General features: G+C 37.6%; 1 protein-coding gene across 4 annotated transcripts in view; it reads left to right on the top strand.

Moving 5' to 3' along the window:
* CTNNAL1 (catenin alpha like 1) overlaps positions 1-17,099 on the top strand; it is a 58,014-nt gene extending 40,915 nt beyond the window's left edge. For 3 of the 4 annotated variants that reach the window (XM_033427475.2, XM_033427478.2, XM_033427477.2), the window contains 9 exons: positions 2,494-2,644; positions 6,181-6,218; positions 8,569-8,619; positions 8,709-8,863; positions 12,607-12,655; positions 15,619-15,675; positions 15,819-15,932; positions 16,618-16,701; positions 16,842-17,099. In XM_033427475.2, the coding sequence (XP_033283366.2) occupies positions 2,494-2,644; positions 6,181-6,218; positions 8,569-8,619; positions 8,709-8,863; positions 12,607-12,655; positions 15,619-15,675; positions 15,819-15,932; positions 16,618-16,701; positions 16,842-16,865 (723 nt within the window). In that variant the 3' untranslated portion in view covers positions 16,866-17,099. The remainder of the gene's footprint in view (positions 1-2,493; positions 2,645-6,180; positions 6,219-8,568; positions 8,620-8,708; positions 8,864-12,606; positions 12,656-15,618; positions 15,676-15,818; positions 15,933-16,617; positions 16,702-16,841) is intronic. The other variant, XM_033427476.2, reaches the window with a different exon arrangement.

Below are 17,099 nucleotides of genomic sequence, written 5' to 3'. Positions count from 1 at the left end.
TGATATCGTATTTAATACTGTCTGTCAAATTAAGGGAAAAAGGGAGGGACAGAAGTTCCTTTCCCTTTTAGGTCTAAGCTCTGAAATACAATTTACCAGGTGTATTTGTTTCATTCATCATGGCAGCCAAAAGGACTTACTCCTTATTGCATTATTGGATGGTAGATGTCGAGCTCCTGGATTTATAGTTGAGAACAGCAAAAGCAACTTAGAGACAAAGGTGGTGTGTGCCCTCTAGCAGACCCAAGTTGGATGCTGGAAGGATGTTTATACTCCCCGTGGAGAACAGTATCACAAGCTTCTCACGGAAACAGGAACTATCTGAGTGACCCTCAGCAGTGACCATCGGCTGAGCATTTTATTATAACCAGAGGATCTCTGTTTATTGGGAGAAACCAAGGCTTCAATATTTACTTGTCCATTTGGGAGTCATACTACTTGCCTTGGCCATAAATGTATTTCAGTAGAGCTAAAGTTTGACTCTCCTGCCACATACAATCAGCTCTTGTTATCCTCAGGCCCTGCTTGCTATATCCTCAGGCCCTACTTGCTATTTGGTTGTAATTCTCTGCTTACTGTTTTCATTGCAGCAGGGATATTAGGAAAAGTATATTTTCTTTTCCAGGATGGTGATAGATAGAGCCTGCTGTCAATTTCTGTAACTTGAGAAGCCTTTTCTATTCCCATAGCTTCAGCTTTTATTCCTAGTCTTGACTATCTGTCTCACAAAGGGATAATTTAAGAAAACAGAACATGCCTCTAGGAGAATTTATATTACTTCTGGATACCTCTGCTTTAGCAATGTCATTTTTATATTTCCTTTACAATGTTACGGCATATCCAGGGCACAGTGGAACAGTTTCCACACTGTACAGTGGCTCCTGGTTGAGAAGGCGACACTGCTGCATCTAGCTTGTAGTCCATGGCAAGCCATTTGCCCACCTTCCCTGAAGATGGGGAACCTTGTTCTACTCTGAAAGCTGCCACCTGCTTGTCAAGCCTGTGCCTGTGGGACTATGCTCACCCAGGAGGAGCGCCTAGGTCTAATTCTCTCGAAGGCAGCCTGACTCTGACCATAGCAGTTTCTTTTCTTTATTTTTAAATTGAAGTATAGTTGATTTACAATGTTGTGTTAGTTTTCTAGCGTACAGCAAAGTGATTCCGTTTATATATATATATATATATATTTATTTATTTATTTAATTAATTTATTTATTTAGTTTTTCTTTCTCGTATTCTTTTCCATTACATATCAGTTTCTGAAACCTCTTCAGTGACTTCCTATCTCACTCAGAGTAAAGTCCATCTTTACTGTGCGTGTTTCTCCATCACGTGGCCATTGGTGACCTTCCTTTTTTTTGATGTCAGTCCAGTCACACTGACCTACTGGCTGTTGTTAAAATGTATCAGAAATGTTCCCGCCTTATTCCCAAACGACTTTCCCTAGGTTTCCCTGTGACTCCCTCACCTTCTTCAGTTCTTTGCTTACATGCCACCTTTGCAAGTGACCACCTAACTTAAAATACTGTGACTGCCTAACACCCTCCATCCTCCTTACCCTTTGTTTTTGTACATATCGTTCATCATCTAAGATATTTCATAATTTACTTACATGTTTTTAATTACCTGTCTCCCCACATTATAATATGAGCCCCATGAAGAGAGGAACATTTATTTGTTTAGAATGAAACAACTGTTTCCCCAGCACCTGGAACATGGGTACAGTGCTAGGCATACAGCAGGTGAATGAAGAGTCATATATTAGTTACTTGGTACCTTTGAGTCTCAGTTTCTCTAGCTGTAAAATGGGAACACTGCTTATTGAGAAGGATAGTATTTTGTTTGTGTTTTTGAGGATTAATACTAATGTATATCAAGCACCTATCACAGTACCTCAAGGATATATCTACCATGTCCTCACAGGTGTATGCGTATGTTACTACTACTACCACTACTACCACCACCACTACCACTACCAGTACTAATACCGATTCTGCTACCTCTACAACTACTACTGCCACTACTACCAGTACCAGTACTAATACCAATACTGCTACTACCATCACTACTACTATCATCACTATGACTACTGCTACCACCACTACTGCCACCATTACTACCACTGTTACTAATACTACCACTACTACACCATCTCTTCTTCTGCAGTATACAGTACACTCTTTGTAGTCAGAGTATAACTCTGAATTATGCTATGGAAATAACTTTGTTGAAACAGAACTTTCCTTGAATAAAGATAATTGCTCCCTGAATAAAGGCTTATATATAATAATGCCTACTATTTATCTATAGATAAGATTATAAGAAACAGTAAGTTTTGTATGTCCATACTGCCCAACATGGGGCTTATGTGTGGAAATTGCTTTGTAGTTGTGTTATTGAGTGATATGAACAGTACAGGCTTAAGTTTGATTTCCAGTATGATTCTGAGAGGTAAGATTTTGAAACTCACACCTGTGTATATTGTTTCTTTAGATAATTTCTGCTGCTGAAACTTTGACATTGCATCCATCTAGTAAAATTGCTAAAGAAAATCTAGATGTATTCTGTGAAGCCTGGGAATCCCAAATTAGTGACATGTTAACACTGCTGAGAGAAATCAATGATGTGTTTGAAGGAAGACGAGGTGAGAAACTGTCTATATATTGAAATATGTTAGTATTTTAATGTAACTATTAGTTTTTTAATGTCAAACCTCAGATGCAAAATGAATAACGTGTTATAACCCAACTGGGTTATTTTTATAGTAAAGTATCTTCCACAAAAAATTATAAAAATATTATTTGTCCTTCATTTTAGTATCAAAGCAATAAAATTTGTTGTACAACAGTATAGTAGATTCCTTTGAATGAATATTAACAATCTAGTTTTCTTATTGAAATTGTCATTTTTATATTTCTTATAAATTGTTTTTTAGTTTTAGTACAAATGCTCTTCTGTAATACAATAATTCTCTGATGTAATTCTACTAACTTCATAATGAAATGAATGTAGTTATTTGATTTTCGAATTGCTTTCCTTCCACTTGGATGGAATCTCTTTCCTTGATGACTACGTAATCTTGGAATATTTCCTTTGGTGGGTAAGTTCATTGGTATTTCTACAACATGTAGAATAGCACCATACAGTGTACAGAAGGCATAATTTTTACTCTTTATTTTAACATCAACTTGGAGTTTTGTTTATTTCCCATTGTACTGTGTATCCAGTTATCTATGTTCATGTGTTTTTATGTATTTCCTTTCTAATGGCTTCTGTTAGTGTCAAGCATGTTTGTTTTTTAAATTAAGATGTCATTTAAAGCCATAATAACATCAAATTACATATTTATTTTTACTGATTATGAACATCTAAACATTTCATTTTTAAAAAAACACCCATTTAGGGTAATTGCTGATTTGCTTAAAAATCAGGGAATGGTAGACTTTGTAGATATTACATAATTTGTAATGTGTAATAAATGCTTACCATGCTTCTGCATTTAAAGATTTCTGTGATAGCTAGTCTGAATGGCATATCATTTTGATGCTTTGATAAAGTACTTACAGCTGCATGTTTTTTTATTTTATAAATTTATTTATTTACTTTTGGCTGTGTTGGGTCTTCGTTGCTGTGCGCGGGTTTTCTCTAGTTGCGGCTAGCGGGGGCCACTCTTCATTGCGGTGCGCGGGCTTCTCATCGCCGTGGCTTCTCTTGTTGCGGAGCACGGGCTCTAGGTGCGCACGCTTCAGTAGTTGTGGCACAGGCTCAGTGGTTGTGGCTCGTGGGCTTTAGAGTGCCGGCTCAGTAGTTGTGGCGCACAGGCTTAGTTGCTCCGCGGCATGTGGGATCTTCCCGGACCAGGGATCAAACCCATCTCCCCTGCATTGGCAGGCGGATTCTTAACCACTGCACCACCAGGGAAGCCCCGCTGCATGGGTTTTTATGTGAGGCAAGTTTTATATATTAAAAGGTAAATTGATATAATTGATCCATATTTAAAGAAGAATGATCACTTTGCCATAAGACTTGTTTAAGAAGTGAAGAGAAGAAGCTTCCTGGTCTTTCTGAGCACTAGACTAGCGTCCCCTACAGATAGACCAGAATTGAAACAGGAAAATCCTATACTTATTTTTGGCCTGTGTGGTCACTGTGGTTTCTTTTACTTTCAAACTGGATATTATGTAAATGATCTCTTCTTTAGGTTTGAGTAACCTGTCCCCCACAAATCAGGGTTATCTTAACTTCCTAAGTGCTGAACAGAAGTTCCTCTTTAGGTGGGACACTGCTGCCTTTGATCAATGGGACACCCATTGTTTAACTGGTAGTATCTTGCTGTTCAGAGGCATCCTTACTTATGTGGGGTTAATTGAGATAGAGTTGCTTAATTTCTTTTATTGCTTTTTTTTTTTTTTCCTGACTGTTATCATGAAGCTCATAAGAATAGCTTTTCCGCCAAGAAGCCCAACTCTGAGTCAGCCACCGTTGACTGAACTGAGTCCAGTGGCACAATGCTGCTCTTCCTGTTCTGTATGGTTATTAGGACGGGGCTGCCTGTTTCCTCGCACCTGCCCACTGCAAAGGACAGAGTGTATTCTTCAGATTCTGGTTTCTCTTTGCTACTGGTATAACTAATATTATAACTGTTACTGGAAAACCTTTGCTCTATTTTAGCCACTTTAGTTCTGCTCTGCATATCTTGACTCTCCTGACTAGGAAACTTAGATACGTTTGCAAGTATCAGTTAGCCAAACAATTAAGTAGCAAACAACATGCTAAGCAGTGAAAAAGAGCAGTGTTCGCATATTTGAAGTCCGTCTGAGAGCTAGGTTATTGTCCCCTTACCCGGAGACCCTTCGATTTCATAATAGGGCCTCCTGGGATTGTTTAAAGAACTCAAAAATCAATATTTGTCTTCCTCCCTTTCTGCCTTCATCCAGTTCTGCCTTCAGGGAGGCCATGGCCTTTGTATTAGAAGGGACCTAGATCAAAAAGACTCCACCTTTCCTTAGTGACAAGTATGTATCAACATTTAGAATTTGAGATTATCTTAGACAAATAAACGTCAAAAAGAAGCTTTCTCTCATAGCCTGCAGATTCTATCCCTTATTTAAGGACGCTGAATTTCCTTTGTTATATTTGCACCATCTTGAAGTTAATCGGACTAAGCTTTAGTTTATAGGGACGTACCAGGTTCCATAGCTCTGCACCTACTTTATTGCTTGGCAGACTGGACGCATGAGGTGCTGTTCACTGAAATGGGGTGAACAGGAAGAGGAACATGCTTGTGGATAAACATGAGCTTACTTGGGGGATGTATGAGTCGGGAACAAGGGAGTGATCCATCCAGACAAGAGATGATGGGGCCATGATAGTAGTGGAAATGAAGATAAGAGGACTGATTTAAGAATTTTATAAGTAATATTAGTATGATTTGATGATTAATTGAATGTAGAGGTAAGGGAGAGTTTGAGGATAACAACCGGGTTTGGTCTAATCCAAATTCGAAAATACCCCAGTCCTACTCCTGAGGTTAGTTAATAATCTGCCTAGCCTTTAGTGGTTAGGGATTCATTTTAAGTGGGTCTGGGGACATGAATCTTTTTCTGATGGATCATGCCATATAAAGCCCCTTTCAGAACCAAAAAAGCTAATTATAAGAACTTCTAATGAGGCATAATATTGCACACCTTCAGTGAAATAATGAGGCTTTCCTGTCTTTGGGGGATTAGCTTTATTTGGTAGAGATGCAGAAAAGCTCTGGATATTGAAAATGGACAGCAGTTAGGTTGTCATGAGATTATTTTGCTATCCTCATGGGCTGAGAGGGCCTTTGAACTTAATTCTGGACTTAATTTATCTGGAGGTGTAAACTCAGAAGTAAAGATGGCACAAGTGTCATGTTGATTTAGGGAGTATTAAACAAAGGATTTAGGGAGTATTAAACTTATAATACCCCTGTGAAGACAGTGCTTCAAAAACAATTCTGTACGTCAAAGTCTGTACCAAATATTTTTTTTTCATGTTTTCCAACCAAATTACAATTTTATTTCTCAGTCACATGTAATTAATAGACTAAATTATCAAAACTAATGTGCTAACATTTCTGTTTATTTAATAATATTTTAAAAATTAAATGTGAATAGTAGAAAATTTGTTTTAAGTTATATATGTTATTTGTAGGAGAGAAGTATGGCTACCTTTCACTTCCAAAGCCAATGGTAAGTAGAAAACCTTTGTATTTGTACTCTTGAGAATGTTTTTATTCAGAATTCAAATTATGCTCTTGTTGCCTATTGCTCCCCCCACAACTTCCAATGATTGACATGACAAAAAAAAAGTTAGGATATTAAATGTTGACTGTTCAGAATTGTTATTCTGAGTAGCAGTCTAGATGTAGCCCACAGTTTGGTTATTTGTGTTAGATTTGAGGGATTGAGGGAATACATAACAGATCTTATGATTAATAAGAAGCTGTAATCTGAAGTCAGAGGTCTTTTTGTTCTTCATATCTTGGGTCTAATTCACAAGGTCATGTTGGAATAATTTTGTGCAAACTAATAACTTTCTTAATTTTCTTGATGAAAATAAACCATTCTGTTTAGAGGCTTGAAATGCTTTATTTATTAGCTTTACACAGTTGAAGCTGATGCATCTTGGCTGCATTGCAAAATAGTGCCCACTAGATGGCAGGCTTGGTTACATTATTAAGATGGTTTCTGTACCTTTTCAGGCAATTCCCTTTTGGTCTTCATTAAACACTTTGATAATAATAATTTGTAAAAGTAAAAATAACGAAAACACAACTAAATTTAAAAGAATAAGATGGGGTTGTAAGATTCTAAATAAAATAAAACCTAAAAACCTCTAGGGTATTCTTAACTTTCTTAAATGCTTTATAAGTTGCTTTGTGCTAGACTAAGGAAGAAGATGCAGATGATGTGACTATACAAGGAGGGGCCGAAGAGATCATTGGTCATCTCTGTTTATTTTCTAATGAACCTAAGAGGCAGCCTGTGTGTGTGTGTGTGTCCATGCCTCTTTATAGATTCCCTGTATTTATTTTCTGTCCTTTACCTTCTCCTATTTCTTCTATAGTAAACAGGATTAGAAAATTTCAAAAGGGCAATGTTAAATGAACAAATATAAACGATGGGATAGAAAAACGAGAAAAAGTTGCGGCTCTTCTACTGCAGTTAAATTGGTGACAGAATAGCTGGTCAGAAGCAATAAGTCATGGTAATAATAAGGGAAACAAAAAACGGAGAAGTACACATATACCTCAAAGCTATTATCTTCTTAAGCTAAGTGGGCACATGCGTGTTTTGTTTTATCATAATCTGTATTTTGTGTACATGTGTGTGAATATATACTCTGTGGGGTGTGTGTGTGTGTGTGTGTGTGTGTGTGTGCATGTGTGTGTGTGGATGGTTTAAATAAATGTTTCCTTTAAAAAAATAAATGGCTCCCTGCATCTCCTGGCCCTACTAGCCCAGCTGTTCTGGAACTCCTGCCCCAGCTAGGGGAGTTCCCACCAGATCTCAGAATGAGAGGAATGCCGCCCAACTTGGGCTGCCATCTCCAGAGAACTTCTGGATATATTTTTCAAAGAAACATTGCTATTGGTAGTTGTTTCTACAAGTAAGTAAGCATCTGTGGGCCAGTCTGGTAACCTAACCAGTGTACAAAGTTTTCTTCTCCCCTAGGGGAAATATATTCTGATTTCTAAATAGCCTACGTAGAAAGAAACTTGCTGTTTCAAATATAGGGGCCATCAAACATGCTGGTTCAAATATTAAATCGTAAATTCTAAGTATAATCTCCTATATAACCTGGCATATAGGATTAGGAATCTGGATGTCAGTGAAACTAGGGTGCTGAAATTTAGCCCTCAAAAAGGCCTACTTGTTAAAGGAATTGAATTCCAGAGTCATAACATTAGGAATATATTGAAAGCTACATGTAGTGATTAATTTTATTACATCATTTCCTAAGAATAATTTAACAGAGAGGCCAGGGAGGTTTGGGGGTGTAATAATTGGACTATGAAAAGACTGCAGAAGTCTTTAAGTGTTTCTGGGACACAGATCTGCTTTTCCTAACTCCAGATTTCTAACTAACTACTTCTTCAAAGCTGAACGCACGTATTAGTAGAGTATTTGCAATTACAGTTGACCCTTGAACAGCATGGGTTTGAACTTTGGGGTCCACTCTTTTGTGCATTTTTTTCAGTAGTACATACTACAGTGCTACACCATCTGGGGTTGGTTGAATCCGCAGATGCAGAACCACAGACACAGGGGAACTGCAGATATGGAGGGCTGACTGTAAGTTATACTTAGATTTTCGGCTGCGGGCGGAGAGTCAATGCCCTTAAGCCCCACATTGTTCAAGGGTCAACTGTAGTTGTTTGTTTTTACTTAAACAGTTCAATATAGTTTCAGTATGTTCTGAAAATTTTTATATTAAAATTTTATTACAGGTACTTTGTTATGCTTTCTATGACTATTGCATTTCTTCACAATTAACTCTACCTGTTTTTAAGATGCCCTAATCTTTTTCTTGTCACAGAAGAATAACGCAAACCTGAAATCATTAAAGCCAGACAAGCCTGACTCTGAGGCAAGACCTTTTTCTTTGCAGTAGTCTTACTTTTAATCTTCCTTTTACGTAATGACTACATTGTTGTGATTAAAATGTATGTTTTGTAGGAGCAAGCCAAGATAGCAAAGCTTGGACTCAAGCTGGGTTTGCTCACCTCTGATGCCAACTGTGAGATTGAGAAGTGGGAGGATCAGGAGAACGAGGTTGTTCGATACGGACGGAACATGTCCAGTATGGCCTATTCTCTGTATTTATTTACTAGGTAAGTGTAGTTACATCTTAATCTTTTAAAATGAATTTAATGATATCTGGTGTAAAGAAAAAGTGCCATGTTACATTGATAGGTTAAAGTCGGTTTCAAATATATGATAAAAAGCTTATAAGTAGTTCTTAGGACAATTAAGTGAATGCAACAAGAAGACATTCATTTAACTAGGATTTAGATTTAGAAGAGATCCTTTTCTAGGTTTGTGTACGGTTCCTTCCATAATTTTGAAATAATTTTACTTTCTGCTTTTTGTTATCCCATATATCAGTGTCTCTCCCAGCCAGCATCAGTAAGTTTAGAAAACATGCCTTTTATATATACACTACCAAATGTAAAATGGATGGCTAGTGGGAAGCAGCCTCATAGCACAGGGAGATGAGCTCGGTGCTTTGTGTCCACCTAGAGGGGTGGGATAGGGAGGGTGGGAGGGGGAGGTGCAAGAGGGAGGGAATATGGGGATATATGTTTATGTATAGCTGATTCACTTTGTTATACAGCAGAAACTAACACACATTGTAAAGCAATTATACTCCAATAAAGACATAAAAAAGAAAAGAAAACATGCCTTTTAAATCTTTACACAGTGACGGATTATATACAGATCAAAGAATAGAGCCATGAGGTCTACCACCTCAGTAGGGTGCCAAACCTCCATGGATCAGTATTCATTATATAGCAGAGAATTCCCCTAACTTTACATTTACCTGACCTACATTCTCTGTCTTGTTCACCTTACAAGACTGTTGGTCAAACGCCTCAATGAAGTCCATGTCGCTCACATTTGTCTTCCATTATAATAATGGGAGACTATATATATGGTACAGTATTTCCATGTTGCTAAAAATTTTATCTGTTTTCTGCTCAATGACCTGTTCTAGAATTTTCTCAAGGAATAACTTCGAGCTTTTGGTTTTCTGATATCTATCTTTTTCATTTTTAGAAACTAGAAGATATTTGATATCTTCAGTGTTATGGCTTCTACTCATTTTGATTTTGAAATTATAACCAGCAGTCGTTCACATCTGCATATTATTTCAGTAATCTGGAATGTAATCCATTTGGACTGGAGTCTTAAGCTCAGTTAAAGTAATTGGGATCTCTACAACTGTGTGGGCTTTTGGGCTCAATAAATAGCCCCTTTTCCCCACCAAAGTTCTGAACAAAATGAAAAAATAAGCAAAAGAATAGGCAGATGGGTCCAGTAACATTTATACTGATAAAGCTGATACTCAATAATGAGGTTTATAGCCATAGGCAAGTAGGCTTTTAAAAATAATCCCTAGAATTAAGAAATCTTACCCTGTAGGGGAAGAATGTATCTCTTAAAATACTTGGCAGACTAGGTATATCCCAAAGGCACCCTTACTACGAAGAGAAAAAGGAGAAAAGAAAGGGCTACCATGTCTAATTTATTTTCATTTTCACAAAGTCACCAAAAAGACTGAAAAGATCAATAAATGTCCACCCTCTTCTATGGGGTGAAATACGTGAGAGAGCAGAGTGAAGTGAGGGATGCTGTGCTAGTGAAGATTCCTTCATATGGAAGGAAGATTAGGAGTGAGGAAGAAGCATTCATTCTTGTCTTGATGATGTCTTCTACCTTTTCAAGGAAAATGATTCCTCTGGAGGGTGAAGGAGAAATGATAGTTGAATAATTTTGCCTCTGGTTAGCAGTCATTTGTTAATATCTTTCCATATTTTCCATCATTGGAGACCTTTCCCGCCACCCCCTTTGGTGGTTTCCTTCCTTTGTTCTTAATTCTTTTTTTTTTTTTTTTTTTTTTTTCCTGTACGCGGACCTCTCAATGTTGTGGCCTCTCCCGTTGCGGAGCACAGGCTCCGGACGCGCAGGCTCAGTGGCAATGGCTCACGCGCCCAGCCGCTCCGCGGCATGTAGGATCTTCCGGCACCGGGGCACGAACCGGCGTCCCCTGCATCAGCAGGCGGACTCTCAACCACTGCGCCACCAGGGAAACCCTGTTCTTAATTCTTAGCAAGCTTCTCTGGGGATTGAGTTTTCCCCAAACTAATTTTGACCTCCTTTCTTGGTTCATATCATTTAAAAATCGGATGAGTCAAGTCTGCAAAAGGAAGTAAAATGGAATTCCTTTGTTTACCCACACTCAATGTGTGGGTAACTGAAATGTGAAGATTAACTGTAGAAACAAAGATCTTTCCTTTGAGATGGAATCATGCTAATCATCTCATGGTGATAAAAATCAGATTAAAAAAATTGTTTTGACCAATAGAAACTCAAGAAATAAATTATTACTTACTAAATGTAGTATGGTATATAAAATCTTCCCACATAAAGGATTCATCAATAGAAAATTTTTTAAGTTTGTGATTGCCCCTTTTGTTTCTTGTTTCTTATTTCAGAATATTTCAGGATTATATATGGTCAGCAATTTTTATTTCTGAGTCAGAATAGTGGATTTTGGTAAGGGGTGACATGCATCCCACAGAGACTAGGAAGCATGAGGAACAGAGGTAACTAAAGCTCTATGGAATGGGACTTGTTACTGGAATATGGTTATTGGACAGGAGCCACTGAAGTTCAGGAAAAGAAAATGGATTTTCTGTAATGGATAACACCTTGTGCCAGTTTGGCAAGTCCTGGTAATATGATTGTGGTAAAATCTCAAGCTGGCTTTGTTTTCTACCCACCCTGTTGGTGTACCTGTTTTTCCCCAATTTTTCTGTTTTCCCTTAAGATGATGGTTTACCAGCCTCATCTAATTGCTTCTTTCTGAGACTCATTTGTTAGTCTTCACAGTATCCAATTTTGTAGTTTTCTTGGGCAATTTTATAGCTTTTCTTCAGGCTGTCATGTAAGGTTATTTTAACAATTTATATAATTTATTTATCATTTATATACAGTTACTCATATTTCTTTAAAATTTATATATTTTAGCTTTTCTAGTACATTATGGTTTTTAAAAATTTCACACTTACCAGTGCCTTATGGTTTTTAAATTAGTTTCTGCGTCATAATTTCATTTGATCCTTACAACAGTTTATCAGAGAATAAGAATGTTTCGTTCATATCTCATAGCTATTAAAAGGCAGAACTGGTAAACCAGATTTCAGATCTTCTGATTCATGCCTGGGCTGTTGCTCATCTTAATGCATTCTGTTGCTCTTTGTTATAATTTACTTTTCACTTGTAAAGGTCTGAATTCTTCTTGATAGTTTTCAATATGATACTCTCTAATCTTCTGATGAGAGCGGTAGCACAAATATTGCTATGACTATTTTATAGACTCAGAATTGAAACTTAACTGACAGCCTCATCAGAAACAACTGAATTCCTGCCAGAGTTGAAATTAGAATCAAAAATAAGAATGTCCTGATTTTGGTCTGACCTTTTTTCCATTATGGAACAAAGGTCTTTTAGTTAAGGCATATTATCAGCTCTCATATCTTTAACTTATGAAGCAAAATGAAGAAGGTTAAAAAAGAAAAATAAAACTTAAATATAACTTCTCAGTTTTAAGTTTCTTTACATTATAAAATTAACATATATAATGTTTACCAATTTTTTAAAAAGTGCCTTAAGAGGTAATAGTCAAATGTTAAAGCTGCTTTAAGAATAATTACAATATTATTAGTCTATTCAATATTATTCTTCAAAATTTGGGATCTGTTAATACACAAAATGCTCTAAAACTTTAATATAAAATCAATTTCCAGGCAGTAACTTTTTCTTACCTCCTTAATAATTCACTTTATTTCAGGGGAGAGGGGCCAATAAAAACTTCCCAGGATTTAATTCATCAACTAGAGGTATGTTTTATTTCCATTTTATGCTAATACTTTATTTTTATTACTATTATTATTAGTTTGGCTGTGCCATGCAGCTCGAGGGATCTTATTAGTTCCCTGACCAGGAATCAAACCCAGGGCCCTGGCAGTGACAGTGCCGAGTGCTAACCACTGGACCGCCAGAGAGTTCCCCTATGCTGATACTTTAATTCTGGGCTAAAAGTTCGTGATAGCTAGTTTTCTTAATGATTTACTGCATCATGTTTGTATGTTTACCTACGTACACAGCACATGTGTACTGTAGAGAGTGGTAGAAAAGTAGAGGACTGCAGTAGCATTTTGTGGAGCTGTTTTGGTTATCTTAGTGGAAAAAAACTTAAATATTATAGGGGTAAAGTAGAATGGGCTTTGATAGTCACTAGATGCAATATTAAGTTTTAGGTTTTCCCAAGTAGGTGAAAATATCCTGTCAGCAGATGCATATCTTATCCTGTCCTAAATGTGAGGAAAGCATTTTGGCTTCTTCTTTATTGAATTGGGTGAATGATATTGATTAAATGAGATAACACATAAGAAAGCATCTGTCATGGGGCTGAGACCATTATAGCTTCTCAGTACATGTTAGTTTCCTTTTCTTCTTCCATATTCCTGATGATTTAGGGCATTCAGGGAGAGACACATATACTGACACTCACCCTTCTGCCCTGTGTGTCTCATGAAACTCCACATAGGCCCAGCTCTAATTCTCCTCGCTTACCTGGAGGCTTAGATTGATAAGTGGATTACAAGAGTCCTTTCTTAATTCCCTGACGCGCATGTTAGCCTGTTTGCCTCTCTAGAACCGAGGGCATTCTTGCATTTGAAATCTGAAATTTCTATCACTTTATCAACTTTACATATTTTCCTTGGGCATTCCCATGTGCTTTCACCTGAGCCTCTTCAGGGAAGGGATTTCAGCTTGAGAGGATGATTGTCAACAGAGTCAGCAGAATTATAGAAAATACTTCATTTGGAATTTTCTGTAAAGTTGACTCTAAGTGAGCTATTTCCCTGTTTAAAAAGTTGGGAGAAATTCTGGATTCATTTTGTTCAGTTTGACCCATATCCATTCCAAGTCACATCACACCATAGAGAGCATTTCACTGTAAAAGATCCACTGATCACCTTCTTCCTGTGTTAGCTTTTCATTAAACCAGCATCTGCTGATTGTCTGCATAAAATGTTCATCACATGTTCACTGAGTTTGTACTGTGTGTCAAACCCTGGGGATAAGAGTTTTGGAGAAGAGTGAACAAAATAAAGTCCCTACCCCATGGAGCTTACATTCAAGTGGGAGCAGATAGACAATGAAAAGTTAAATATATAATGCCCATATATAAGTACTGAGAGATAAAATCCTGTAGGATAAGAAGAGAGGTGATAGAAGGGGGTGGTCAGGAAAGACCTCTTTAAGGAGGTAGCATCTGAGTAGAATGTTGAGAGAGTGAGCTAGATGGATATCTTGGGGTCGAATATTTCAGGCAGACAGAACAAGTGCAAAGGCCGTGAGGTGTAGGGGTAGGCTGGAGGTGTCTGAAGAACAACAGGGAGACAAGCGTGGGTGGAATGTAGTGAGTCAGAAGGAAGGTGGTAACAAATGACATCTCTGAGCCATGGGAAGAACCTTGATTTTTTTTTTTCCCCAAGAATTATGGAAAGCCCATTGAGGGTTTTGAGGAGCAATGGCATGACCTGGCTTCTGTTTTAAAAGGTTTTTGGCTTGACCAACAGGGTAAATGGTAACACCATTTACTGAGTGAGAGAACAGAGGGACAACACCGAATTTAGAGGGAGAAAATCAAGCATTTTATTTTGCCAAAGTAGGATGAACAGGAGTGGGGTCAGGTTAGGTCAAGAATGGACACAGAGATTTGGGAGTCATCAGCTTTGAGGTGGTGTTAAAACCATGGTGCTCTGTGAGACAGGGATCTTGCCCCCAAGGGATTTGCAGGCTAGAAGGGAAGAGAAGATGTGTACAGAGAAAGTGGGAATGTGGAATGATGAGGAACATGTGGGTAAGTGAGTCATTCCGTTTGGTTAGAAGGTATGTTTAAAACGCACTGGTTTCCCTTTTAAAGGATAGGGAAGGATGCGAAGGACTATTTGACCTTGAGATCAGTTTATCCAATGATAGCAAGGCTGTTGGAAAGAGAGTTAAAGTTAACCCTGAAATTATTTGCCTCCCTGTTCTGCATCTTCATATGCTTTATCTAATTTATTACCAAGATCTGTTATTTTTCTTCACAAATCACTCTCAAATTTGCCCTGTTCTTTTCATTCTTCCTGCTGCCACCTGAAGCTCAGTCTTCACTTCCCTGGTGTCTCTCACTCTAAAAGATTCTGTGTACCACTTAAAAATAATCATCCCGAATATTCTAAAGTATTTTTCAGTATTCTTTCCCATCATCCTCTTCTCCTCACTAAATTGTACAATGTATGGTCAATAGGGAAAAAATAATCCCCTCAAATGGCTAGTTGAAGAATGTGTATAGGTGACAAATTCTATCTTGCTGAGCTGGAAGCAGGAGTGTTCTAACGCTTTTGACCTCATCTAACCCTTTTGACCCCATGTGCCAAGATTCAACACCCTCTTATAATTGGGGATATTATGAGATGAGCTTCGGATCCATCTAAAAGCCCAGGCATAATTTTTATGGCTAAGTATCAAATGTCTGTGTGATCCTGCACAGTAATTGGAGGTGTCCCGGTGTAGGGGAGCCACTGCAGGGACTGATTCTGCATCAGGTCTGGGAAATCTGCTTCTGAATACTGTTAAACTCTTGTGTTTTCCTGGATACAACAAAAAGCATAGAAGTTCCATGACAGACGTTTTATGTTTAGGTTTTATTTTTTAAATTCTGTATGAAAATTATCCATGAGTGTATTTCTTACCAACTGTCTAGATGACATACGCCTAACGTAGTGATGTTTTTCCTTCCTACCAGGTTTTTGCTGAAGAGGGTTTGAAGCTTGCTTCAAGTGTGCAAGCTTTCTCAAAACAGGTAATGCACGTATCCTTGCCTGGTGCTGGTGGTGATGTCATAAATACCCACTTTGAGGGTATATTATTAAGGTATAAAGGTATTTAAGGTTTAAAAGATGGAATTTCATTGGAGTTGTTATAACTTCCTTATTTACATTTCAGCTGAAAGATGATGATAAGCTTATGCTTCTCCTGGAAATAAACAAGCTTGTTCCTCTGTGCCACCAGCTCCAGGCAGTAACTAAGACACCTTTGCAGAATCAAGTGTTTCTAAAGGTAAAAGGGAGGGTGGGACATTCAGGAAAGCGCTTGAGAAACTTTCACACTTCTTTTTTTATTAGGTTAGCTTCCAGCCCCTTTTTCTTCAAATAAAGTGTTAATACCCACAGAAGAACCATGTATTTCCATTTTTCCTGCCTTGACTGCAAGAACCATTTATCATCTGCAGTTATAACTGACCCCAGGAAGTAGTAGGTTCATCAAGTAAATTAGCTTTTTGGACATGATTAATACCATAGCACAGAGCAGCTACCCTTAAATCCCAACATCATCACCTGACTAACTAGGGCACAGACACCTCAGAGTGAAGGGCTTCTGTTGTTTGTTTTAGGGAGTTTGAGTGAAAAAAAGTAGAGTGCAAGGAGTTGCAAAGAAAGGGGTTCACTGCCACTATTTGGTGCATTTTGAGAAGCCCCTAAACCGTCTGAAATAGAACAGGTTGATTTTCCATCCATTCTTCCTGGGGTTCCATGAAATTGGCATGAGACTTGGGCAACAATCCCTGCTTCTGTGTTCTGGGACCTCAGGTCATCAAGTCAGCTCAGATGCCTTAATCTGTATACCCTTTGAGATCCCTTAGGTTTCTACAGTGAAGAAATGGTTACCATTTTCAAACTAAATGCTAAAGTCTTTTGAAGGCCTCCTTATAAGAATTTGATTTGCTTGCTTTCTGTCACTGTAGGTTGATAAGAGTATTACAAAGACAAGATGCATAATGGCTACTTTGGTCCAACTTCTCTCACTTTGCTATAAACTGCTTAAGAAGGTAAGATAATTTGTGTATCTTAAACTCACATTTAAAAAATTAGTCTAAAGGAAAGTGCAAAAGAAAATAGATACTATTTAATTTTGCAATTATTTTAAGAGTAAAGTAAAGCAGAAACTAATTTTCTTAATTCTTTCCAGATTCAAATGGAAAACAACAGATGAGTCTCAGTTACAAATAAAGATTCTGTGGATGGTAAAACTTGAGAAGCTTTTGAGGTCAGATCTCTGGAACACCATGTGGCAAAGCTGACATTTTTAGAAAGCAAATGATTCTTTATATTTCAGAAACTGAACAATTTTGTAAAGAAAACAAACTGAAATCTTGCTTTATTTTCTGATCATGAAACCAATTGTGAAGCTTTCTGACAACTAATAAATGCCATGGTAGTTGCTATA

This window comes from Orcinus orca, chromosome 6 (assembly GCF_937001465.1).
Source record: "Orcinus orca chromosome 6, mOrcOrc1.1, whole genome shotgun sequence".
Classification (NCBI taxonomy): Eukaryota; Metazoa; Chordata; class Mammalia; order Artiodactyla; family Delphinidae; genus Orcinus; species Orcinus orca.
This window is presented reverse-complemented; position numbering and strand designations above follow the sequence as displayed.